The sequence below is a fragment of the Polyodon spathula genome, chromosome 16 (assembly GCF_017654505.1).
Source record: "Polyodon spathula isolate WHYD16114869_AA chromosome 16, ASM1765450v1, whole genome shotgun sequence".
Lineage (NCBI taxonomy): Eukaryota > Metazoa > Chordata > Actinopteri > Acipenseriformes > Polyodontidae > Polyodon > Polyodon spathula.
Window position 1 is genome coordinate 38,474,703 of NC_054549.1, and position 24,060 is coordinate 38,498,762.

The window sequence follows — 24,060 nt, forward strand, 5'->3', positions numbered from 1 at the left end:
ACTGCACAGTGTCTAGTCTGTACTGCACAGTGTCCAGTCTGTACTGCACAGTGTCTATCTGTATTGTACAGTGTCTAGTCTGTATTGTACAGTGTCTAGTCTGTATTGCACAGTATCTAGCCTGTGTTGCATGGTAATATAACTGTACTGCGCAGTGTCCAGTCTGTACTGCACAGTGTCTAGTCTGTACTGCACAGTGTCCAGTCTGTACTGCACAGTGTCTAGTCTGTATTGTACAGTGTCTAGTCTGTATTGCACAGTATCTAGCCTGTGTTGCATGGTAATATAACTGTACTGTACAGTGTCTAGTCTTTAATGTACAGTGTCTATCTGTATTGTACAGTGTCTAGTCTGTACTGCACAGTGTCCAGTCTGTACTGCACAGTGTCTGTCTGTATTGCACAGTGTCTAGCCTGTGTTGCATGGTAATATAACGGTACTGCACAGTGTCTAGTCTGTACTGCACAGTGTCTAGTCTGTATTGCACAGTGTCTATCTGTATTGCGCAGTATCTAGCCTGTGTTGCATGGTAATATAACTGTACTGCGCAGTGTCTAGTCTGTACTGCACAGTGTCTATCTGTATTGCGCAGTATCTAGCCTGTGTTGCATGGTAATATAACTGTACTGCGCAGTGTCTAGTCTGTACTGCACAGTGTCTATCTGTATTGCACAGTGTCTAGTCTGTATTGCACAGTATCTGTCCTGTTTTGCATGGTAATATAACTGTATTGCACAGTGTCTAGTCTGTGTTGAGAAGCAATGAGACGGCATTGTGTGTTTCAGGGGGAGGCTGGAGAGGGGCTCCCTGGCCCGGCAGGACGAGCGGGGGATCCAGGAGATCGGGTAAGGGACCCAGACTGCTTTGATTGATTTAGTTTGATTTATTTATATTTGTATGTATATGTATCTACATTGTTATTAACACAGACACTTTTAATTAAAGCAATGGAAAAGCAGCATGGTGCAACAATCTATAATCTAGTTTGTATACAATACTGTGGATTGTTATGAGTCAACAAATTTTAAGTTATCTTGTATTTGGGATGAAAAGATTTTCAAATGAGAGTTATTTGTTGAGAAAGCTCCAGAAATCACCTGGCTGTATCAAAAGAGACGCACATTGTGTTTCGCTGTTTGAAATGAAGAGTCTTGATGTTTGAGAGTCCAGACACACTGTGTTGTGAGATGCTTGACGTCAGCGATGCTGCAGGTGTGATGGGCTCTGTGTTTGAGTCTTGATGTTTGAGAGTCCAGACACACTGTGTTGTGAGATGCTTGACGTCAGCGATGCTGCAGGTGTGATGGGCTCTGTGTTTGAGTCTTGATGTTTGAGAGTCCAGACACACTGTGTTGTGAGATGCTTGACGTCAGCGATGCTGCAGGTGTGATGGGCTCTGTGTTTGAGTCTTGATGTTTGAGAGTCCAGACACACTGTATTGTGAGATGCTTGACATCAGCGATGCTGCAGGATTGATGGGCTCTGTGTTTGTTTTCTCTCCTAGGGGCTGAGGGGACTGCCAGGCGAGATTGGCAGCAAAGTGAGTCTCCATGACTGTGTTACACATCTCTACACTGCACAGCAATGTGAGGGTGGAAAGGCTGATTCATCTCTACACTGCACAGCAATGTGAGGGTGGAAAGGCTGATTCATCTCTACACTGCACAGCAATGTGAGGGTGGAAAGGCTGATTCATCTCTACACTGCACAGCAATGTGAGGGTGGAAAGGCTGATTCATCTCTACACTGCACAGCAATGTGAGGGTGGAAAGGCTGATTCTTCTCTACACTGCACAGCAATGTGAGGGTGGAAAGGCTGGTTTAAACTGCAACCCCACCACGGACTCTGAGGGGAACTCCCATTCTCTCTCTTCATGCAAGTGTCTCACGTTCCAGGGGAGACTGGGCGCCAGCATGTTACTCAGCTGTAGTTTGTCGCTCCATGCTTTAGAGTGAGACCCATGTTATTTCATTTATATGTGCTGTAAAACCTGACATGTAATTATGATAAGTGGGGGCGATGAATAGCTACATAATTACAGTAATCCTGGTAGAATATACAGCTGTAATTACGGTAATCCCGGTGGAATGTACAGCTGTAATTACAGTAATCCTTGTGGAATGTACCGCTGTACTTACAGTAATCCTGGTAGAATATACAGCTGTAATTACGGTAATCCCGGTGGAATGTACAGCTGTAATTACGGTAATCCCGGTGGAATGTACAGCTGTAATTACGGTAATCCCGGTAAAATGTACAGGTGTAATTACGGTAATCCTGGTAGAATATACAGCTGTAATTATGGTAATCCCGGTGGAATGTACAGCTGTAATTACGGTAATCCTGGTGAAGTGCACCCTGATAATTGTGGTCCTGCGTTGTCTTTGTTTTCAGGGAGACAGAGGTCAGCCTGGTAAACCTGGTGTCCAAGGAGACAGGGTGAGGAGACAGACTGCCCTTTCTTTCTTTCATTCTTTAAATATAATAATGCAGACTGCACTTGCATGTGCTGGATATGCTTGTCCTATAGAAGGCTGGCACTTGCTTGTGTTATAGAAGGCATGGCACTTGCTTGTCCTATAGAAGGCTGGCACTTGCTTGTGTTATAGAAGGCATGGCACTTGCTTGTCCTATAGAAGGCTGGCACTTGCTTGTGTTATAGAAGGCTGGCACTTGCTTGTGTTATAGAAGGCTGGCACTTGCTTGTGTTATAGAAGGCATGGCACTTGCTTGTGTTATAGAAGGCTGGCACTTGCTTGTGTTATAGAAGGCTGGCACTTGCTTGTGTTATAGAAGGCTGGCACTTGCTTGTGTTATAGAAGGCTGGCACTTGCTTGTGTTATAGAAGGCTGGCACTTGCTTGTGTTATAGAAGGCATGGCACTTGCTTGTGTTATAGAAGGCCTGGCACTTGCTTGTGTTATAGAAGGCTGGCACTTGCTTGTGTTATAGAAGGCATGGCACTTGCTTGTGTATAGAAGGCTGGCACTTGCTTGTGTTATAGAAGGCTGGCACTTGCTTGTGTTATAGAAGGCTGGCACTTGCTTGTGTTATAGAAGGCTGGCACTTGCTTGTGTTATAGAAGGCTGGCACTTGCTTGTGTTATAGAAGCTGGCACTTGCTTGTGTTATAGAAGGCTGGCACTTGCTTGTGTTATAGAAGGCCTGGCACTTGCTTGTGTTATAGAAGGCCTGGCACTTGCTTGTGTTATAGAAGGCTGGCACTTGCTTGTGTTATAGAAGGCTGGCACTTGCTTGTGTTATAGAAGGCCTGGCACTTGCTTGTGTTATAGAAGGCCTGGCACTTGCTTGTGTTATAGAAGGCTGGCACTTGCTTGTGTTATAGAAGGCTGGCACTTGCTTGTGTTATAGAAGGCTGGCACTTGCTTGTGTTATAGAAGGCTGGCACTTGCTTGTGTTATAGAAGGCCTGGCACTTGCTTGTGTTATAGAAGGCCTGGCACTTGCTTGTGTTATAGAAGGCCTGGCACTTGCTTGTGTTATAGAAGGCTGGCACTTGCTTGGTCCTGTTTGTTGTATTGAAATGAGACGGCAGTGAACCGTTTTCCTTTGCTTTCAGGGAGAGCGAGGGCTGGCGGGAGCTGCAGGATTGAAGGTAGGAAACTCTTCATTCAGGTTTAGCGTTTTTCTTCTTTTTGAATGTTTTCTGAATTCTATCCACTCATCTTCATTCTGCATGTCTGTGTTTTATAGGGAGAAGTTGGTCCGCCGGGCCTGGCTGGTCCTCCTGGGCTGAGGGTGAGTAACAGCACTGGTACCGGTACCATTAACCCCTTCACTGCTGGAGCTCTTTCAATCCACTCTATTCATTTCTGACAATGTTGTAACATGTTCCAGTTATTATTATTATTATTATTATTATTATTGTTGTTGCTATTTGTTGTTGTTGTTATTGTTGTTGTTTCTGCAGGGGTTGCCTGGTCCCAGTGGTCAGCAAGGAGACAAGGTGAGTCACTCCTATGATCCTCCTGAAGGAGCATTCATAAGCATCCTCTGTGTGGCTGTGCTGGCTCTCAGATCCACAGTACTGAGCTCTCTATATTAATGTATTGAATTAGCTGGCTCTCAGATCCCCAGTACAGCACTGAGGCCTCTATACTAGACTGTATTGAAGGCTCTCAGATCCACAGTGATGAGGTCTCTACACTAGACTGTATTGAAAGTGCTGGCTCTCAGATCCACAGTGATGAGGTCTCTACACTAGACTGTATTGAAGGCTCTCAGATCCACAGTGATGAGGTCTCTACACTAGACTGTATTGAAAGTGCTGGCTCTCAGATCCACAGTGATGAGGTCTCTACACTAGACTGTATTGAAAGTGCTGGCTCTCAGATCCACAGTGATGAGGTCTCTACACTAGACTGTATTGAAAGTGCTGGCTCTCAGATCCACAGTGATGAGGTCTCTACACTAGACTGTATTGAAAGTGCTGGCTCTCAGATCCACAGTGATGAGGTCTCTACACTAGACTGTATTGAAAGTGCTGGCTCTCAGATCCACAGTGATGAGGTCTCTACACTAGACTGTATTGAAAGTGCTGGCTCTCAGATCCACAGTGATGAGGTCTCTACACTAGACTGTATTGAAAGTGCTGGCTCTCAGATCCACAGTGATGAGGTCTCTACACTAGACTGTATTGAAAGTGCTGGCTCTCAGATCCACAGTGATGAGGTCTCTACACTAGACTGTATTGAAGGCTCTCAGATCCACAGTGATGAGGTCTCTACACTAGACTGTATTGAAAGTGCTGGCTCTCAGATCCACAGTGATGAGGTCTCTACACTAGACTGTATTGAAAGTGCTGGCTCTCAGATCCACAGTGATGAGGTCTCTACACTAGACTGTATTGAAAGTGCTGGCTCTCAGATCCACAGTGATGAGGTCTCTACACTAGACTGTATTGAAAGTGCTGGCTCTCAGATCCACAGTGATGAGGTCTCTACACTAGACTGTATTGAAAGTGCTGGCTCTCAGATCCACAGTGATGAGGTCTCTACACTAGACTGTATTGAAAGTGCTGGCTCTCAGATCCACAGTGATGAGGTCTCTACACTAGACTGTATTGAAAGTGCTGGCTCTCAGATCCACAGTGATGAGGTCTCTACACTAGACTGTATTGAAAGTGCTGGCTCTCAGATCCACAGTGATGAGGTCTCTACACTAGACTGTATTGAAAGTGCTGGCTCTCAGATCCACAGTGATGAGGTCTCTACACTAGACTGTATTGAAAGTGCTGGCTCTCAGATCCACAGTGATGAGGTCTCTACACTAGACTGTATTGAAAGTGCTGGCTCTCAGATCCACAGTGATGAGGTCTCTACACTAGACTGTATTGAAAGTGCTGGCTCTCAGATCCACAGTGATGAGGTCTCTACACTAGACTGTATTGAAAGTGCTGGCTCTCAGATCCACAGTGATGAGGTCTCTACACTAGACTGTATTGAAAGTGCTGGCTCTCAGATCCACAGTGATGAGGTCTCTACACTAGACTGTATTGAAAGTGCTGGCTCTCAGATCCACAGTGATGAGGTCTCTACACTAGACTGTATTGAAAGTGCTGGCTCTCAGATCCACAGTGATGAGGTCTCTACACTAGACTGTATTGAAAGTGCTGGCTCTCAGATCCACAGTGATGAGGTCTCTACACTAGACTGTATTGAAAGTGCTGGCTCTCAGATCCACAGTGATGAGGTCTCTACACTAGACTGTATTGAAAGTGCTGGCTCTCAGATCCACAGTGATGAGGTCTCTACACTAGACTGTATTGAAAGTGCTGGCTCTCAGATCCACAGTGATGAGGTCTCTACACTAGACTGTATTGAAAGTGCTGGCTCTCAGATCCCCAGTGGTTTCTGAGCTCATTCTTCTTGTTTCTTTGTTCCAGGGAGACTCGGGATCACCCGGGGAACCTGGGAATGCTGTAAGTACATATTTCTGGGAGGCGGTTCAATAAATAACTGGGAGAGCTACAGATAATGTAAACAAATATAAAACAACATGAAATGTGATTGCACAGTAAACGCTTACGTTAGAACAGTCGCCTATGGGGTTGGCTTGGGTAAGATTGCATTCAGCCTTGGTCCCTCCTTCATGCAGTCTTGACCAGTCCTCTTGTCAGTGTTGTCTCTGCCCTCTGAATGTGTGCACTGCCATGTTAACAGACCCGGCCCCTCCTCACCTTCTCTTCTGCTTGTAAAGATCAAGTTTTCATTTTTAACAAAGTGCTCTCTTTGATTTCAGATTAAAGGATCTCCGGGAAGCAAAGGAGACAAGGTAACTGGGGAAGGTCTCTGACTTCCTACAGAAAGACCAACAGCCTGGGTGTCTGTCTGTGCAGTGCGAAGGATACAAGCGAAACTGTTCATACACAGAGACAGGACATCCCACAAAACAGCATCCCAGCATCTCGCAACTCAAAACGAACGAGTGCAATCAACTACAGGAAATAATGCTGCGTACTTTGCTTTTGCATGGTATGGCTTGAGGCATACCAAATTAGGAAATGAAATGAACCTGAATTTATCATCTACAGTGTCATTTACAGAGATGGCCCAGGGGAAGGAGCCTGGCATTGCAAAGCAATGCTTTGGGGCAGGTTTTACTCCCTGGGCTGCGTGGTGTGGACTCAAGTCATCCTCGGATACGTTTCTGATGGTAAACAAGCCACCACAACACTTCAAATGAAGTGTTGGTATCTGCTTGTGTGTGTGGATTTTAAAGTCATGTCAATGAACCACAGAGAAGCCACAGCCACGGACACAAAATTACCATAGATACAGATCAGATCCCCGGCAGCACAGGGGCTGTCCAGGGGAATCCATAGATAGCATAGTCTGACCGTGGAAAACATTTGAGACGGGCAGGGACCATGCTTCACCATGCTGTACAACCCTGTGAAACCGCAGCACTCTGCGCCCGTGTGCGTGTGCGTGTGCGTGAGAGTCACACTCTCTTTGTTTTTCTCTTTGTTTCAGGGGAGTATGGGGCTCCCGGGCCCAGAGGGTCCCAAAGGTATAAAAGGAGACCCAGCCGAGAAAGGGGAGAAGGTGAGTGGATACCTGTCCATTCACACTGCGTGGGCTGCCCTGGGAGCGCCACATTTTACACACGAGGCTCTTTACCACGTTACAGAAACAGCAGGATCGTGCTCGTTATCCCACCAGATATAGTGGAGGCATGCAGACACAACGCCACGCTTTCATTTCACCTACATATCTAGAGAAGAGCCTCTATAGAGCTGAGAGGAAACTCTGTTGAGAGTTTCTGTACTTCACTAACACAGTAAACGAGGTACTGTTCATTTGGGACAGGCGCTCCTTGCCATGGCGCTCCATGCATTTGTCTGTATTGGTTCATTTATATTAGGTTAGGTGTTATCTGATGTGATGAGAAGCCCCTGAGATTTCCAGCTCCTCTTCTCCGCTCTCTTTGTCGTCTTCTTGCAGGGTTCGGTGGGGTTTGGGATCCCTGGTCAGCCTGGACCCAAAGGAGATTCCGGAGAGAGGGTGAGTGCCACAGCCCAGCCCAGGAAACTCCAGGACTGCAGTCAGTGTGGAGAAGCGGGACCGTTCCTCAGGAGCGTGTCTCGGAGGAGCGGAGCAGCAGAACAATCACATTCATTAAAACCATTTCCTTTGCTGCTGGCCGTCAGCATTTGGAGTAAAGAATCTGAACACTCAATTAAGTAAAGAAAAATGAATCCCTTCATAAATTCAAGTTCTTATTTACACCCTGATTAGAAAGCAACATGTAAGTCTTTTTTCACAGTCTTGAGATTTTAAACAGAAACTGAAAATCAAATGCTTGTCTACCAGACTGTCAGACGTTTCTTTCGTTACTAAGAAGTCAAAGTAGAGCCAGGTCTTTGACGAAGCCTTCAGGTACTTGACTAAAACTCTGTGAAACGAAGTCAAGCAGACAAATGTTTTGGATATGCCTTCATCTGCTTGACTCAGTTTCCTATAGTCCCAGCACAGATTACCCAGCTGAGCTGGAGATGCCCAGACACAGGACTGGGAGGGAAGGTGCTTGTGTCGAATCTCTTTCTGTAGTAAAGCTGATACTCTGGACTCTTTCTTTTCAGGGAAATACCGGCCTTACTGGAAAACCTGGAGTTAAGGTACGTGAGTGATCGATTGACTGAGTGATCGATTGACTGAGTGATCGATTTACTGATTGACTGAGTGATCGATTGACTGAGTGATTGATTGTTAGGACAGCGGGTAGCAGATTCCTCATTACACAGAGACTGGTGAGGGCATGGAAAGTGTTACCTCGCCTTGTTGTTGATGCTGAATCACTGCCTTCTTTTAAGATCCTTTAAGACACGACTTGACAAAGCTTTGAGATCCGTCAGGGCAAGCACTGGTTGGCTAAATGGCCTTCTCTCAGTCAGATATTTTCATGTGTTCTTCTGTTCTGTTCCACATTGGCTGATTCGTGGTCTGTGTCTGCTCCTGTGTAGGGAGACCGTGGAGAGCCTGGAGAGAACGGAGAGCCTGGGAAAGCAGGAACTCCGGGACAGATCGGACTGCGAGGGAAGGAGGTGAGACCCTCTGCATTGCCACTACAGATCATCGGGGCACTGCAGAGACACTGTCTGCATTGCCACTGCAGATCACCGGGGCACTGCAGGGACACTGTCTGCATTGCCACTGCAGATCACCGGGGCACTGCAGGGACACTGTCTGCATTGCCACTGCAGATCACCGGGGCACTGCAGGGACACTGTCTGCATTGCCACTGCCACTGCAGATCACCGGGGCACTGCAGGGACACTGTCTGCATTGCCACTGCAGATCACCGGGGCACTGCAGGGACACTGTCTGCATTGCCACTGCAGATCACCGGGGCACTGCAGGGACACTGTCTGCATTGCCACTGCAGATCACCGGGGCACTGCAGGGACACTGTCTGCATTGCCACTGCAGATCACCGGGGCACTGCAGGGACACTGTCTGCATTGCCACTGCAGATCACCGGGGCACTGCAGGGACACTGTCTGCATTGCCACTGCAGATCACCGGGGCACTGCAGGGACACTGTCTGCATTGCCACTGCAGATCACCGGGGCACTGCAGGGACACTGTCTGCATTGCCACTGCAGATCACCGGGGCACTGCAGGGACACTGTCTGCATTGCCACTGCAGATCACCGGGGCACTGCAGGGACACTGTCTGCATTGCCACTGCAGATCATTGGAATCATGTTACATCACTGGCAATGGTTGGGTCCTTAAATTCAACCTTAGAAATATTAAATGAAACTTAGGAAATTAATTGACAAACATTGCGACCAGAAGTCGAAGACATTGAGAACGACTCTGTCAAAACATTTGAAGACATTGAGAAAGACTTCTAGTCAAAACGTTTATCATTGAATTTATTAAGTTTCTTTAAGTCGTTCTAAATTCATCCTTGCGGTTGTATATTGTATGTGAAAAAGTAGAATGCGCCTTTAATTTATGTATTTATTTTATTTCAGGGAGAGAAAGGAGACAAGGGAGATGAAGGAACGCCGGTAAGAGCTCACAATGCATTGATTCTAATTGAGTAATGATGGGAGCTCTTTGTACTGTGTAAATGTTGCACAAAGAAGACAAGGGTGCAGAATGCAAGTCTCCGGTTTGACGTGTTTCTGTTCTTCAGTCTGGTTTTTGTTTTGTCTCGTTTTCAGGGGGAGTCGGGTTTACCAGGGAAAACCGGAGAGAGAGGTCAGAGGGTATGTTTTTGGTTTACTGCTCGCAATGCCTTCCTGCGCTCGTGTTTCTAATTTGATTCCTGGGATATTCCTCTGAATAGATGTATTTGTGCACATTGCTTTGCAGAGCTGCCATTCTCTCACTGATCAACTTACTGTATCAATCATAGAATAAATAAATGAAAATAATAATATTTCTGTAAGGCATGTCCATACTACTGACTCTGCTAGCTCTCACCTCAGCACTCTGCTCTGATTGGTTAGCTGTCTCCAGGCACGTTCTGATTGGCTGTTTTGTATTCCAGGGGTTGCCAGGGCTGGCCGGCAGGGCTGGAGAGAAGGGAGACATGGGAGATCCTGGAGAGCATGGCAGAAATGTAAGTCAAGTCAGAAGTAACAAGAGTCTCCAGAGAGAATTCAACCAATTCTCCCCCACCTGTCCACTGCTAGTACTGCAGAGCTGTGCTGTGTAAATCTGCATGAGATTGGGTCATACCTGCTATACTGCAGAGCTGTGCTGTGTAAATCTGCATGAGATTGGGTCATACCTGCTATACTGCAGAGCTGTGCTGTGTAAATCTGCATGAGATTGGGTCATACCTGCTATACTGCAGAGCTGTGCTGTGTAAATCTGCATGAGATTGGGTCATACCTGCTATACTGCAGAGCTGTGCTGTGTAAATCTGCATGAGATTGGGTCATACCTGCTATACTGCAGAGCTGTGCTGTGTAAATCTGCATGAGATTGGGTCATACCTGCTATACTGCAGAGCTGTGCTGTGTAAATCTGCATGAGATTGGGTCATACCTGCTATACTGCAGAGTTGTGCTGTGTAAATCTGCATGAGATTGGGTCATACCTGCTATACTGCAGAGCTGTGCTGTGTAAATCTGCATGAGATTGGGTCATACCTGCTATACTGCAGAGCTGTGCTGTGTAAATCTGCATGAGATTGGGTCATACCTGCTATACTGCAGAGCTGTGCTGTGTAAATCTGCATGAGATTGGGTCATACCTGCTATACTGCAGAGCTGTGCTGTGTAAATCTGCATGAGATTGGGTCATACCTGCTATACTGCAGAGCTGTGCTGTGTAAATCTGCATGGGATTGGGTCATACCTGCTATACTGCAGAGCTGTGCTGTGTAAATCTGCATGAGATTGGGTCATACCTGCTATACTGCAGAGCTGTGCTGTGTAAATCTGCATGAGATTGGGTCATACCTGCTATACTGCAGAGCTGTGCTGTGTAAATCTGCATGAGATTGGGTCATACCTGCTATACTGCAGAGCTGTGCTGTGTAAATCTGCATGAGATTGGGTCATACCTGCTATACTGCAGAGCTGTGCTGTGTAAATCTGCATGAGATTGGGTCATACCTGCTATACTTTTATTATACTGTTTCCTTTTATTCCTAAAATACTCCAGAACACTTTGAATTCTTTATTGACTGATCTAATACATGTTCCAAACTATCAACAATTCAAATTGGAATTGAACTTTATCTATCTATCTATCTATCTATCTATCTATCTATCTATCTATCTATCTATCTATCTGTCTATATTAGAGGGAATATAACAGGGAGAGACTATAATATTGATATTAACTAATAGAATTGTTCTGAGTGATATATGTATGATGTTGCAAGTCCTTCATGTTGTCTGTTTTGTGGTTCACAGGGCAGTCCTGGACCGCCGGGGCTGAAAGGAGAACGAGGAGCGCAGGTCAGTGCCTCCCTCCCTGTATCGCCATCACCCCTCTGATCAGACTGCTCCCCTGTGCACACTGTTGTGATGTGTGTTGCGTGGAGATTGTAGACTGCGTACAGAGCGTAGTTTAACCCTTTCCTTTCTCTGCAGGGTGCACAGGGACCGCCAGGGCTGCCCGGGAGAGTGGTGAGGAAGCTTTAACCCTTTGTTACCCGTTTAACAGTGGCTGTCAAATTGTATTTACTTTTATAATTCAGCATGTACCGGCTTCAATCACTTTGCCCGGAGAGATTCAATTGCGTTGAAAAGTATTGCATCTTTGGAAGAGGTTGTGCCAGGGATTGGAACCCGTGCACTGAGCTGCATCCATAGGCATTGCAAGAACAAGATCAGCAGTCTGATTGTACAGAGCGCCGCTCACAACAGGGGCATCGCACATAAATAAAAGGCAGAAAGTGAACAAGCAAGCTCTTTCCTCTGGTGCAGTAGAATTCACTGTCAGGCATGCAGTCCAGCCCCCCCAGTATATAATTCACTGTCAGGCATGCAGTCCACCCCCCCAAGTGTATAATTCACTGTCAGGCATGCAGTCCAGCCCCCCCAGTATATAATTCACTGTCAGGCATGCAGTCCACCCCCCCAAGTGTATAATTCACTGTCAGGCATGCAGTCCAGCCCCCCCAAGTGTATAATTCACTGTCAGGCATGCAGTCCACCCCCCCCAGTGTATAATTCACTGTCAGGCATGCAGTCCAGCCCCCCCAAGTATATAATTCACTGTCAGGCATGCAGTCCAGCCCCCCCAAGTGTATAATTCACTGTCAGGCATGCAGTCCAGCCCCCCCAGTATATAATTCACTGTCAGGCATGCAGTCCAGCCCCCCCAAGTGTATAATTCACTGTCAGGCATGCAGTCCAGCCCCCCCAGTGTATAATTCACTGTCAGGCATGCAGTCCAGCCCCCCCAGTGTATAATTCACTGTCAGGCATGCAGTCCAGCCCCCCCAGTGTATAATTCACTGTCAGGCATGCAGTCCACCCCCCCCAGTGTATAATTCACTGTCAGGCATGCAGTCCACCCCCCCCAGTGTATAATTCACTGTCAGGCATGCAGTCCAGCCCCCCCAGTGTATAATTCACTGTCAGGCATGCAGTCCACCCCCCCAAGTGTATAATTCACTGTCAGGCATGCAGTCCAGCCCCCCCAAGTGTATAATTCACTGTCAGGCATGCAGTCCACCCCCCCCAGTATATAATTCACTGTCAGGCATGCAGTCCAGTTGCACAGCCTGAACCTGGCTTGTTAGTGACGGTTCTCTCCATGTTCTCTCCTCTTTGCAGATTGATATGGAGAGAGGGATCCAGGGGCACAAGGGAGACAAGGTACACGTGTGTTACAGAGTTTAGAGATTGGTAACCCTTAAGAGAGAACTGACGAGACGTCATATTACAAAAGTGACAACAATGTTCAGAACTTGAGATCCCACCTGAAGAAGCGTTATCTGTTCTGTTGAGATGTCTACTGGAAGGGAAAGTGTCATGTTTTAAGTCAGTTGTGTTACATCATGAAATAACAGACTTGGAGCTGAAAAAAGCATTCTAGGGAAATATGAATCCAGGCAGTGGATTGGATTTCATTTAGATTTTATTAACACATTACTGTACTGTAAATACAGTATAATTGTAAATCTCGAAAAACTACTCGCTTCTAAATCTTTTGTAGTCATCTTTGTATTACTTTAGTATAATTACATGTTAATTTGGATTCATATGTTGTTTTTTTCTGACTTTATGTGAACGAAAAGACACACATTTGCCCATTTTCCCCATTGGAAATAGTGATATTTTGAAATATCACTGTCCTGGTCACAAAAGCAAAGTTTGTGGGGAATAATAGCCATTTTCTATACTTTTGAGGCATAAGCAATTAGGAAATAACACTTACTACCCAGGAACAAAAATTGTGTTACACAGTGTTATCGATGATCAATGAAAATGGAACGGATTGACATGAGCTTCATTTTGGGTTCATTTTGTTTGTCATTGTGTTGGGCTGCTAGCTTTCTTGCTGCAACGTTACAGGGTGTTCTTTCGAGCGTCTGTCTGTTGGGCTGGTCTGCACTTCCCTGGTAATGTGGTACAGCAACCAGGCTGCTGTGCGGCGTGATAGGCTGTGATGTCACTTTCTGTCTTCACTGTCTCTGTTTTACTCTTCCAGGGTGATGCTGGTGACCCCGGAGAGCATGGGGCGAAAGGGGTGAAGGGTGAGGGTGGCCCCCCTGGTCTCGCAGGTGAAAGGGTGGGTCTCACTCTCCATTCCATTGCATTTCTTCCTCTACCCTTGCAATTGTTTTATTCGTCTCTGGAAATTGTCTTTGCAAGTACGAACAGTAAGGGCTCCCCAGACTCTCAAAGCGACATTGTCTGCATTTGTCTCCTGCCTAATGCCCCTGTGTCGTACTCTCTTCTTGTTTCTGCTCAGGTCTTTCCCAGGATTGTAAACTAACCAAAACGTAATCATTTGGACTGACTCTGTTAGAGCGAGCCTGCTCTGTATAAACAGAGTGGGCTTTCTAGATGCGTTGGGTTATTCATGTCTCTGTTTTATTTTCCAGGGTGTTGAAGGCCCCAGAGGGCCACCAGGAGCGAGGGTAAGTGAACCAGACAAGGAAACATTCCACTTCTTCCATTCTCCTTCCTTCTCCTGGTGTCTGTAGACATCAGTTCAGTTATTGCCTTTGGTGGAGGTCTTTGTGACCGTTCTAATACTAGAGTGTGATTTTGCTTGATGTTTCTGAATGAACGGAACATAGTAAAAGGTGATGGAATGGGTGTGTGTTTGCCTGTGTCCAGTGAAGGGACCTTGCTCTCTGTACTTCCAGCTTTCTCACTTCATCTTTCTAAATTGCAGGGTGAAAAAGGGGACCGAGGCAGCGCTGGGGAAGCCGTAAGACACCGTTCTTGCTGTTGTTTTTATTGTCATTATTATTATTATTACTTTATTTTTACACAGTGCATGCAGTAAAGGAAACCGATTTGTATATAAAACTCCCATTCCCACTTTAGTGGAGCTTCATTAGATACGCATGCGCCTTTTCATTTTAGTAACTTGCAATGGCTGGAATGGAATTACAGAACCAAAGCCCGGGGCTTAAAAGTAATCATCTGTACAGTCCTTTACAAACATGGCTGACAGTTGAACCAATTTCCAGCTGGAAGACAAGCTTGCAGTCCTGTGCTGAAACTAATGTCGGCCATCTTAGTGAAGGAGAGTTCCCAGGGATGAGGGTGGCAAGAAGTAGTGCATTTGAACACTGTACCAATGAAGGGATTGCCATCGCTGCTTATTGGCCACTCCTGCTGTCCTTCATTCTACCGGATCCTGTTCCCAAAACTCCAGATTCCCAGTGGGATGAAGCACAACAGGGCGGGCACAGAGCCTCTGCAATAGCCAATCTGATCATTTGCTGAGTGCCGGACTACAGTCTAATCACCATATACAGTCAGCACTCGCATGACCGACCCCAGAACACTGTGACTTCAGCGAGAGTTCAATAACACTGTGACTTCAGCGAGGGGTAAATAACACTGTGACTTCAGCGAGGGGTAAATAACACTGTGACTTCAGCGAGGGGTAAGTAGCACTGTGACTTCAGCGAGGGGTAAATAACACTGTGACTTCAGCGAGGGGTAAATAACACTGTGACTTCAGCGAGGGGTAAATAACACTGTGACTTCAGCGAGGGGTAAACGCGTGTGACTTCAGCGAGGGGTAAATAACACTGTGACTTCAGCGAGGGGTCCAACCACTGTGACTTCAGCGAGGGGTTTTGACTTCAGCGAGGGGTAAAAACACTGTGACAATGTCAAAAATACATATCTGAAACTTCAGCTGTGTTTAGCACTGTGACTTCAAAAATAACACTGTGAAGTAGGCTTCCATTTTAGATGCACTGTATTGGTTTTGTTGGTACAGTACTATATTTTCAACAGAAGTAGTATTTTAATTCAGAACGATATGATTCTGAAAATATCACTTGCCTAAAGAGACGACACATGGACTGTAATACAGGACATGCTTTTAAATCTAGTGCGTATTGCAGCAGCAGAGTGTAAAATTCCATGTTAACGACCCATCATAAAAATGAAATCAGAACTGAACTGCAGAAAACGTAAAAGGCAATGCAATCGAGAAAAAGATTAAATGAACAAACATCAACACGGTTTCCAGAGTTAAAACAGCATCCTAATGTCACGATGCACTTGCAAAGTGAAAATGCAGAAAAAAAAGTACATCACAGTACCTAAAACTGTTAAATGGTTAACTGCTACCCTAGCTTGTCTCGTTCGCTTTGTTTTGACTGCATTTCCGTCAGGTGAAACTAGAGGAAGCGTTGTGTAACTGCACAATAAAAACTATATCAAATAAAAACAATAAAAGACTGATTTGGCAGGCGAGAGAAAGCTGTGGCGGATATTCAAACAAACTAACATTGAAGAGATGGGCTCTGTATCACAACACTGGTGATGGTGACGGGAAAGTGCATTCATTTGTTACAGATATATAATGGGGAGGGATGTTATTCTTAATACCAGGTTGGGGGGAGAGAGGAAGAAAGAGAGTAAAAGCGATGGAGAGAGCTAGGCTGAAGCACGCTGTTTGAATGAAAGCTGTGACCTGCGATGAGCCTGGATGGTCGGTGTTGCTCTTGGCAATGGCAGGGGTCCTGATCAGTGTGCGTTCCTCTCCGCAGGGTGATCGCGGAGCCCCAGGTCAGGATGGTAGGAATGGACTGGACGGGAAACCAGGAGCTGGCGGACCCCCAGGCCAAAGAGTGAGGACTGCTTGGGGGGGTGAGGGGGGGGGTGAAGTACATTGTGGTGAAGTGACACTGGGGTACACTGTTGTATTATGTGCTAAAGGCTTGCATGTTGTACCTTCAGGAATAACAATAGCCCTTAAGATCTTTGTTTTTCAGACTCGGTTGTGACCTTTCTTTTCCTCTCTTTCTCTTTCAGGGTGACCAGGGGAAGCAGGGAGATCCCGGTCGAGATGTGAGTCTCGCTTTCATTCTGCTGTGAGATCTGATTTTTAAAGCCACTGATCTACCGTGTGAGATTCTGTGTGTATTTCAGCAATGACCTGCAGTGCTGTCAGTGAGGACCTGTACCTCTCGCTGTTAACCCCTTCCTCCCTGTGTCTCTGTCAGGGTCTGCCAGGAGCGAGGGGGGGGGAGGGTCCTGCAGGGCCAATTGGACTCCCTGGGACTTTGGGCTTGCCTGTGAGTACACCTGGGCACCTGGGCACCTGCCTTGTACACCTTTTATTAGTTATTAATTTCATTCATTTGATCTGCTGTGTGTTTTACAATCCCAGGGTAACGCAGGAGAGGATGGAAAGCCAGGAATACCTGGAAAGAGTGTGAGTTACGAAACATCCTGATTAAACTGCCCTGTCAATAAAGCATTCTCCTTGCTGCTGTTATTGTCATGAGCCTCCTGTCCAGTGAAGGGGCTCTGCCTGACTGTGTTTGTTTCGTTTGTGTCTCCCCAGGGGGTGGATGGGACCCCAGGCGAGGATGGCAGAAAGGTGGGTCACGTTTCTGGATGAAAACACAAATTGACGGGGGGGGGGGGGATTCGACTTCCCAAACCCACATGATTTTGAGGAATTAGGAACGCTTTTCTCTTTGTGTTGCATCTCTGCAAATGTCAGTATTTAAAATAAAATAAGTAAATCTTTGCAGATGAATGGAACAGTTTGTCTTGGTTTGGTCTGACTCTGTCTCTTTTTCAGCTGCACCCAATATGTGCCAAAGAGTAACCGCTAAAAGCTTTCTTTGCAGGGAGAGAAGGGAGAATCTGGAGCAGCTGGGAGAGATGTGAGTATCTCTTTAATATATAGAAATATTATATAGTAGACCCTGATATTGATGTGATCCAGCCCTCTGAAATGTCTTTGTAATATACAGCACTAGACCCTGATATTGATGAGACACAGCCCTCTGAAATGTCTTTATAATATACAGCACTAGACCCTGATGTTGATGAGATCCAGCCCTCTGAAATGTCTTTATAATATACAGCACTAGACCCTGATATTGATGAGATCCAGCCCTCTGAAATGTCTTTATAATATACAGCACTAGACCCTGATATTGATGAGATCCAGCCCTCTGAAATGTCTTTATAATATACAGCACTAGACCCTGATATTGATGAGATCCAGCCCTCTGAAATGTCTTTATAATATACAGCACTAGACCCTGATATTGATGAGATCCAGCCCTCTGAAATGTCTTTATAATATACAGCACTAGACCCTGATATTGATGAGACACAGCCCTCTGAAATGTCTTTATAATATACAGCACTAGACCCTGATATTGATGAGACACAGCCCTCTGAAATGTCTTTATAATATACAGCACTAGACCCTGATATTGATGAGATCCAGCCCTCTGAAATGTCTTTATAATATACAGCACTAGACCCTGATACTGATGAGACACAGCCCTCTGAAATGTCTTTATAATATACAGCACTAGACCCTGATATTGATGAGACACAGCCCTCTGAAATGTCTTTATAATATACAGCACTAGACCCTGATATTGATGCGATCCAGCCCTCTGAAATGTCTTTATATAGTAGACTAGACTGATATTGATGCGATCCAGCCCTCTGAAATGTCTTTATATATACAGCACTAGACCCTGATATTGATGCGATCCAGCCCTCTGAAATGTCTTTATAATAGTAGCACTAGACCCTGATATTGATGCGATCCAGCCCTCTGAAATGTCTTTATAATATACAGCACTAGACCCTGATATTGATGAGATCCAGCCCTCTGAAATGTCTTTATAATATACAGCACTAGACCCTGATATTGATGAGATCCAGCCCTCTGAAATGTCTTTATAATATACAGCACTAGACCCTGATATTGATGAGATCCAGCCCTCTGAAATGTCTTTATAATATACAGCACTAGACCCTGATATTGATGCGATCCAGCCCTCTGAAATGTCTTTATAATATACAGCACTAGACCCTGATATTGATGCGATCCAGCCCTCTGAAATGTCTTTATATAGTAGACTCTGATATTGATGCGATCCAGCCCTCTGAAATGTCTTTATATAGTAGACTCTGATATTGATGAGATCCAGCCCTCTGAAATGTCTTTATAATATACAGCACTAGACCCTGATATTGATGAGATCCAGCCCTCTGAAATGTCTTTATAATATACAGCACTAGACCCTGATATTGATGCGATCCAGCCCTCTGAAATGTCTTTATATAGTAGACTCTGATATTGATGCGATCCAGCCCTCTGAAATGTCTTTATATAGTAGACTCTGATATTGATGCGATCCAGCCCTCTGAAATGTCTTTATATAGTAGACTCTGATATTGATGAGATCCAGCCCTCTGAAATGTCTTTATAATATACAGCACTAGACCCTGATACTGATGAGATCCAGCCCTCTGAAATGTCTTTATAATATACAGCACTAGACCCTGATATTGATGAGATCCAGCCCTCTGAAATGTCTTTATAATATACAGCACTAGACCTGATATTGATGTGATCCAGCCCTCTGAAATGTCTTTATATAGTAGACTCTGATATTGATGCGATCCAGCCCTCTGAAATGTCTTTATATAGCACTAGACCCTGATATTGATGCGATCCAGCCCTCTGAAATGTCTTTATATAGTAGACCCTGATATTGATGCGATCCAGCCCTCTGAAATGTCTTTATAATATACAGCACTAGACGCTGATATTGATGTGATCTAGCCCTCTGAAATGTCTTTATATAGTAGACCTGATATTGATGCGATCCAGCCCTCTGAAATGTCTTTATATAGTAGACTCTGATATTGATGCGATCCAGCCCTCTGAAATGTCTTTATATAGTAGACTCTGATATTGATGCGATCCAGCCCTCTGAAATGTCTTTATATAGTAGACTCTGATATTGATGTGATCTAGTCCTCTGAAATGTCTTTATATAGTAGACTCTGATATTGATGCGATCCAGCCCTCTGAAATGTCTTTATATAGTAGACTCTGATATTGATGTGATCTAGTCCTCTGAAATGTCTTTATATAGTAGACTCTGATATTGATGCGATCCAGCCCTCTGAAATGTCTTTGTATCAGATAGTTTGTAGCAGAGGGCTGGTATTAAATAGTTTGTAACAGATTGAAATGGTGTCACATTAAAAGTATCCTTATTGTTGTTGTTATTATGATACAGGCTGATTTTCACCTGATCCGGTGACCTCTCATGGAGGGGGTCTCAGCTTATATCTTACCTCTCTCTTTACACTATTTAATATGTAGCAGTCTTACAGTATTGAGGGGCATCTTCTCTAAGCTTGTGCTCCAATACAAAAATGCATTTGTTTTGATCTCTGTCTCTTGTTTGTTCAGGGCCGGGATGGAGTGAAGGGGGAGAGGGGGGAGCTGGGTCTGGCTGGCTCTATTGGCCCAGTTGGACCCCCAGGGGTCCCTGGCAATCCTGGTCCCCCAGGACAGGTAAGCTCTACGAGACGTGCTCCTCAGTGTTGTGGCTCAAACAGTGTTTACGTTCATTGATCCTGATGGGAATGGATGAGGAAGGCTGCCAGTTCGAATTTCGCCAGTCAAGCTGAATGCAGGTTCAAAGACTGGCAGATTTAGAGAACATTTGTAATAACTTCAGATTGGAGTCGCGTAACCCAGAACCTCTCAGAATGGGCTGCTGAGCCACTCTGTTGAGGCTGAATCGCTGGGATCTTTTAAGACCCGACTTGACGAAGCTTTGATATGAATCCGTTACTAGGGACCGGACGAGCGATGCCTCTTGCTGTTCAATATTGTTATTAGATGTTCTTACGAAGTGAATAGTAAGAGACATATGCAAAGCAATTAGGATGCCACTGTAAACAAAGTAACATATTTAGTAATGTGTTTGTGTGTCTCACAGGTGGTCTACATGAAAGGACAGGAGGTCACAGCTATCCCCGGACCCCCAGGGCCTCCAGGAACCCCCGTGAGTGACCTCTTCTTTAGTGTCTGCTCAGTATAAAAGCATTAGCAAAAACATTTGCCCCCTTGGTTTATTGTGTGTGTTGTTTAAAAAGCTCATCAGACTTTCGTAAGCAGCTTGTAGTCAATGTTGGGTAATGACACCGGTCTATAATTCCCAGCTAGAATTGCTGCACTGGGATTCTCTCCACAAGGAGATTAGATACAGTAAATGCTTCTTTGAAGAGGAATGTGACAGAATGGTCAGGCAGTCAAAAGCGAATTTTAAAAATGAAGTTCACTTTTATTTATAACAAATAAACACAGAATTTAAAATCAAACAGTACTCTTCCCTTTTTAAGCAGGGTCAGGCATTTAACAAGCATTACTGAAGCTGTTAGCGATCTCTGCTATCTCCCAGCTCCTCCTTTATCCACATGTTTACATGGCTATAACTCAGAGTTAGAGAGTTTCAATCAGATCATTTGCATTGACATCGTGCAGCAGCGCAGCTTCTAATGTGCTGTGCTCCTCCCGGACAGGGTGTCCCTGGAATACCCGGAGCCAGCGGCCCCAGGGTAAGTCTCATTCCTCCTTTCTTTTTTCATTGACTTCGTGATTGTTCACAGGCCCTATGTCCAGGCATACTTGGAGCTGAGTGTGCCTCTAATGGTTCTTTCTCTTCCCCCTCAACAGGGACAGGTGGGGGCAACTGGAGCCAAAGGAGACACAGTGAGTCGTATTTATCTAGCAGTACTTCCATATGAAAATGAATGTTGAAGGCAGGTTCAGCACTTTCAAAGTACAACCATATATGTCTAATGTTCTTATCTAATTAGATTCCTTATGTTCTTATCCAATTAGATTCCTTATGTTCTTATCCAATTAGAATCAGTCTTGTTTAATTAGATCCCCTTACCAGGGTGATCTATGATGGGGTGAACCCTGGGGGGCCGCCTCTTCTTCCTATCTTTTTAGTGTGTTCTGTTCTGTTGAATGTGTTCTGTTCTATTGAATATGTTCTGTTGAATGTGTTCTATTCTTGAAGGTGAAATATTCAGTGTGTTTGAATGGCTGTTTCCCCCTGTGCTGTGTGAGTTATCTCAAGGTGTTCATGTTCTGTGTTTCTCTAAAGCTGCTTCTCTTGTTGTGACAGGGAGATCCCGGGGAGGATGGGAGGCCTGGCCGGAACGGAGAACCAGCGGTACAAGAGATTTTTCATAATTGTGAATCTTCTGTAATATTTTAATAATTTAATTAGATTCTTCCCTTTTTCATCACAAAACAAATACAAACAGAAGGGTTGGGTTAGTGTAGCAGCGTGCAAGGACAGCGCGTGTCACTGGAAGGGTTTTAGTGCAGCAGCGTGCAAGGACAGCGCGTGTCACTGGAAGGGTTTTAGTGCAGCAGCGTGCAAGGACAGCGCGTGTCACTGGAAGGGTTTTAGTGTAGCAGCGTGCAAGGACAGCGCGTGTCACTGGAAGGGTTTTAGTGTAGCAGCGTGCAAGGACAGCGCGTGTCACTGGAAGGGTTTTAGTGTAGCAGCGTGCAAGGACAGCGCGTGTCACTGGAAGGGTTTTAGTGTAGCAGCGTGCAAGGACAGCGCGTGTCACTGGAAGGGTTTTAGTGCAGCAGCGTGCAAGGACAGCGCGTGTCACTGGAAGGGTTTTAGTGTAGCAGCGTGCAAGGACAGCGCGTGTCACTGGAAGGGTTTTAGTGTAGCAGCGTGCAAGGACAGCGCGTGTCACTGGAAGGGTTTTAGTGCAGCAGCGTGCAAGGACAGCGCGTGTCACTGGAAGGGTTTTAGTGCAGCAGCGTGCAAGGACAGCGCGTGTCACTGGAAGGGTTTTAGTGCAGCAGCGTGCAAGGACAGCGCGTGTCACTGGAAGGGTTTTAGTGTAGCAGCGTGCAAGGACAGCGCGTGTCACTGGAAGGGTTTTAGTGTAGCAGCGTGCAAGGACAGCGCGTGTCACTGGAAGGGTTTTAGTGCAGCAGCGTGCAAGGACAGCGCGTGTCACTGGAAGGGTTTTAGTGTAGCAGCGTGCGAGGACAGCGCGTGTCACTGGAAGGGTTTTAGTGTAGCAGCGTGCAAGGACAGCGCGTGTCACTGGAAGGGTTTTAGTGTAGCAGCGTGCAAGGACAGCGCGTGTCACTGGAAGGGTTTTAGTGTAGCAGCGTGCAAGGACAGCGCGTGTCACTGGAAGGGTTTTAGTGTAGCAGCGTGCAAGGACAGCGCGTGTCACTGGAAGGGTTTTAGTGTAGCAGCGTGCAAGGACAGCGCGTGTCACTGGAAGGGTTTTAGTGTAGCAGCGTGCAAGGACAGCGCGTGTCACTGGAAGGGTTTTAGTGTAGCAGCGTGCAAGGACAGCGCGTGTCACTGGAAGGGTTTTAGTGTAGCAGCGTGCAAGGACAGCGCGTGTCACTGGAAGGGTTTTAGTGTAGCAGCGTGCAAGGACAGCGCGTGTCACTGGAAGGGTTTTAGTGTAGCAGCGTGCGAGGACAGCGCGTGTCACTGGAAGGGTTTTAGTGTAGCAGCGTGCAAGGACAGCGCGTGTCACTGGAAGGGTTTTAGTGTAGCAGCGTGCAAGGACAGCGCGTGTCACTGGAAGGGTTTTAGTGCAGCAGCGTGCAAGGACAGCGCGTGTCACTGGAAGGGTTTTAGTGCAGCAGCGTGCAAGGACAGCGCGTGTCACTGGAAGGGTTTTAGTGCAGCAGCGTGCAAGGACAGCGCGTGTCACTGGAAGGGTTTTAGTGCAGCAGCGTGCAAGGACAGCGCGTGTCACTGGAAGGGTTTTAGTGCAGCAGCGTGCAAGGACAGCGCGTGTCACTGGAAGGGTTTTAGTGCAGCAGCGTGCAAGGACAGCGCGTGTCACTGGAAGGGTTTTAGTGCAGCAGCGTGCAAGGACAGCGCGTGTCACTGGAAGGGTTTTAGTGTAGCAGCGTGCAAGGACAGCGCGTGTCACTGGAAGGGTTTTAGTGTAGCAGCGTGCAAGGACAGCGCGTGTCACTGGAAGGGTTTTAGTGTAGCAGCGTGCAAGGACAGCGCGTGTCACTGGAAGGGTTTTAGTGTGAGCAGCGTGCAAGGACAGCGCGTGTCACTGGAAGGGTTTTAGTGTAGCAGCGTGCAAGGACAGCGCGTGTCACTGGAAGGGTTTTAGTGTAGCAGCGTGCAAGGACAGCGTGTGTCACTGGAAGGGTTTTAGTGTAGCAGCGTGCAAGGACAGCGCGTGTCATTAGGTCGCTGGCTACGTTGCACTCCAGTTAGAGCACTGCAGGGATTTGTGGTTGTTTAATTGAGGTCCTCAGAATAAAAGCCCTGGTGATCAGTAGTCGCTGTTTAGATCTATAAAAGAGCCCCCTGCTGTGAGTCTGTAAGCATGGCAACACTATGCAGCAGGAAGGATCCTCTCTCTGCTGTGAGTCTGTAAGCATGGCAACACTATGCAGCAGGAAGGATCCTCCCTCTGCTGTGAGTCTGTAAGCATGGCAACACTATGCAGCAGGAAGGATCCTCTCTCTGCTGTGAGTCTGTAAGCATGGCAACACTATGCAGCAGGAAGGATCCTCTCTCTGCTGTGAGTCTGTAAGCATGGCAACACT

The 24,060-nt window shown here is 46.1% G+C and overlaps 1 protein-coding gene across 5 annotated transcripts in view; it reads left to right on the forward strand.

Annotated features, from left to right (window-relative positions):
* LOC121328804 (collagen alpha-1(VII) chain-like) overlaps positions 1-24,060 on the forward strand; it is a 107,988-nt gene that overhangs the window by 46,515 nt on the left and 37,413 nt on the right. For all 5 annotated transcript variants that reach the window (XM_041273875.1, XM_041273874.1, XM_041273878.1 and 2 more), the window contains exons 41-72: positions 786-845; positions 1,505-1,540; positions 2,396-2,440; positions 3,579-3,614; positions 3,713-3,757; positions 3,930-3,965; positions 5,904-5,939; positions 6,260-6,292; positions 6,994-7,065; positions 7,465-7,524; positions 8,103-8,138; positions 8,484-8,564; positions 9,504-9,539; positions 9,696-9,740; positions 10,025-10,096; positions 11,403-11,447; positions 11,583-11,618; positions 12,774-12,815; positions 13,651-13,731; positions 14,048-14,083; positions 14,344-14,379; positions 16,187-16,267; positions 16,452-16,487; positions 16,643-16,714; positions 16,810-16,854; positions 16,987-17,022; positions 17,279-17,314; positions 19,885-19,989; positions 20,420-20,485; positions 21,003-21,038; positions 21,157-21,192; positions 21,617-21,664. In XM_041273875.1, the coding sequence (XP_041129809.1) occupies positions 786-845; positions 1,505-1,540; positions 2,396-2,440; positions 3,579-3,614; positions 3,713-3,757; positions 3,930-3,965; positions 5,904-5,939; positions 6,260-6,292; positions 6,994-7,065; positions 7,465-7,524; positions 8,103-8,138; positions 8,484-8,564; positions 9,504-9,539; positions 9,696-9,740; positions 10,025-10,096; positions 11,403-11,447; positions 11,583-11,618; positions 12,774-12,815; positions 13,651-13,731; positions 14,048-14,083; positions 14,344-14,379; positions 16,187-16,267; positions 16,452-16,487; positions 16,643-16,714; positions 16,810-16,854; positions 16,987-17,022; positions 17,279-17,314; positions 19,885-19,989; positions 20,420-20,485; positions 21,003-21,038; positions 21,157-21,192; positions 21,617-21,664 (1,602 nt within the window). The remainder of the gene's footprint in view (positions 1-785; positions 846-1,504; positions 1,541-2,395; positions 2,441-3,578; positions 3,615-3,712; positions 3,758-3,929; positions 3,966-5,903; positions 5,940-6,259; positions 6,293-6,993; positions 7,066-7,464; positions 7,525-8,102; positions 8,139-8,483; positions 8,565-9,503; positions 9,540-9,695; positions 9,741-10,024; positions 10,097-11,402; positions 11,448-11,582; positions 11,619-12,773; positions 12,816-13,650; positions 13,732-14,047; positions 14,084-14,343; positions 14,380-16,186; positions 16,268-16,451; positions 16,488-16,642; positions 16,715-16,809; positions 16,855-16,986; positions 17,023-17,278; positions 17,315-19,884; positions 19,990-20,419; positions 20,486-21,002; positions 21,039-21,156; positions 21,193-21,616; positions 21,665-24,060) is intronic.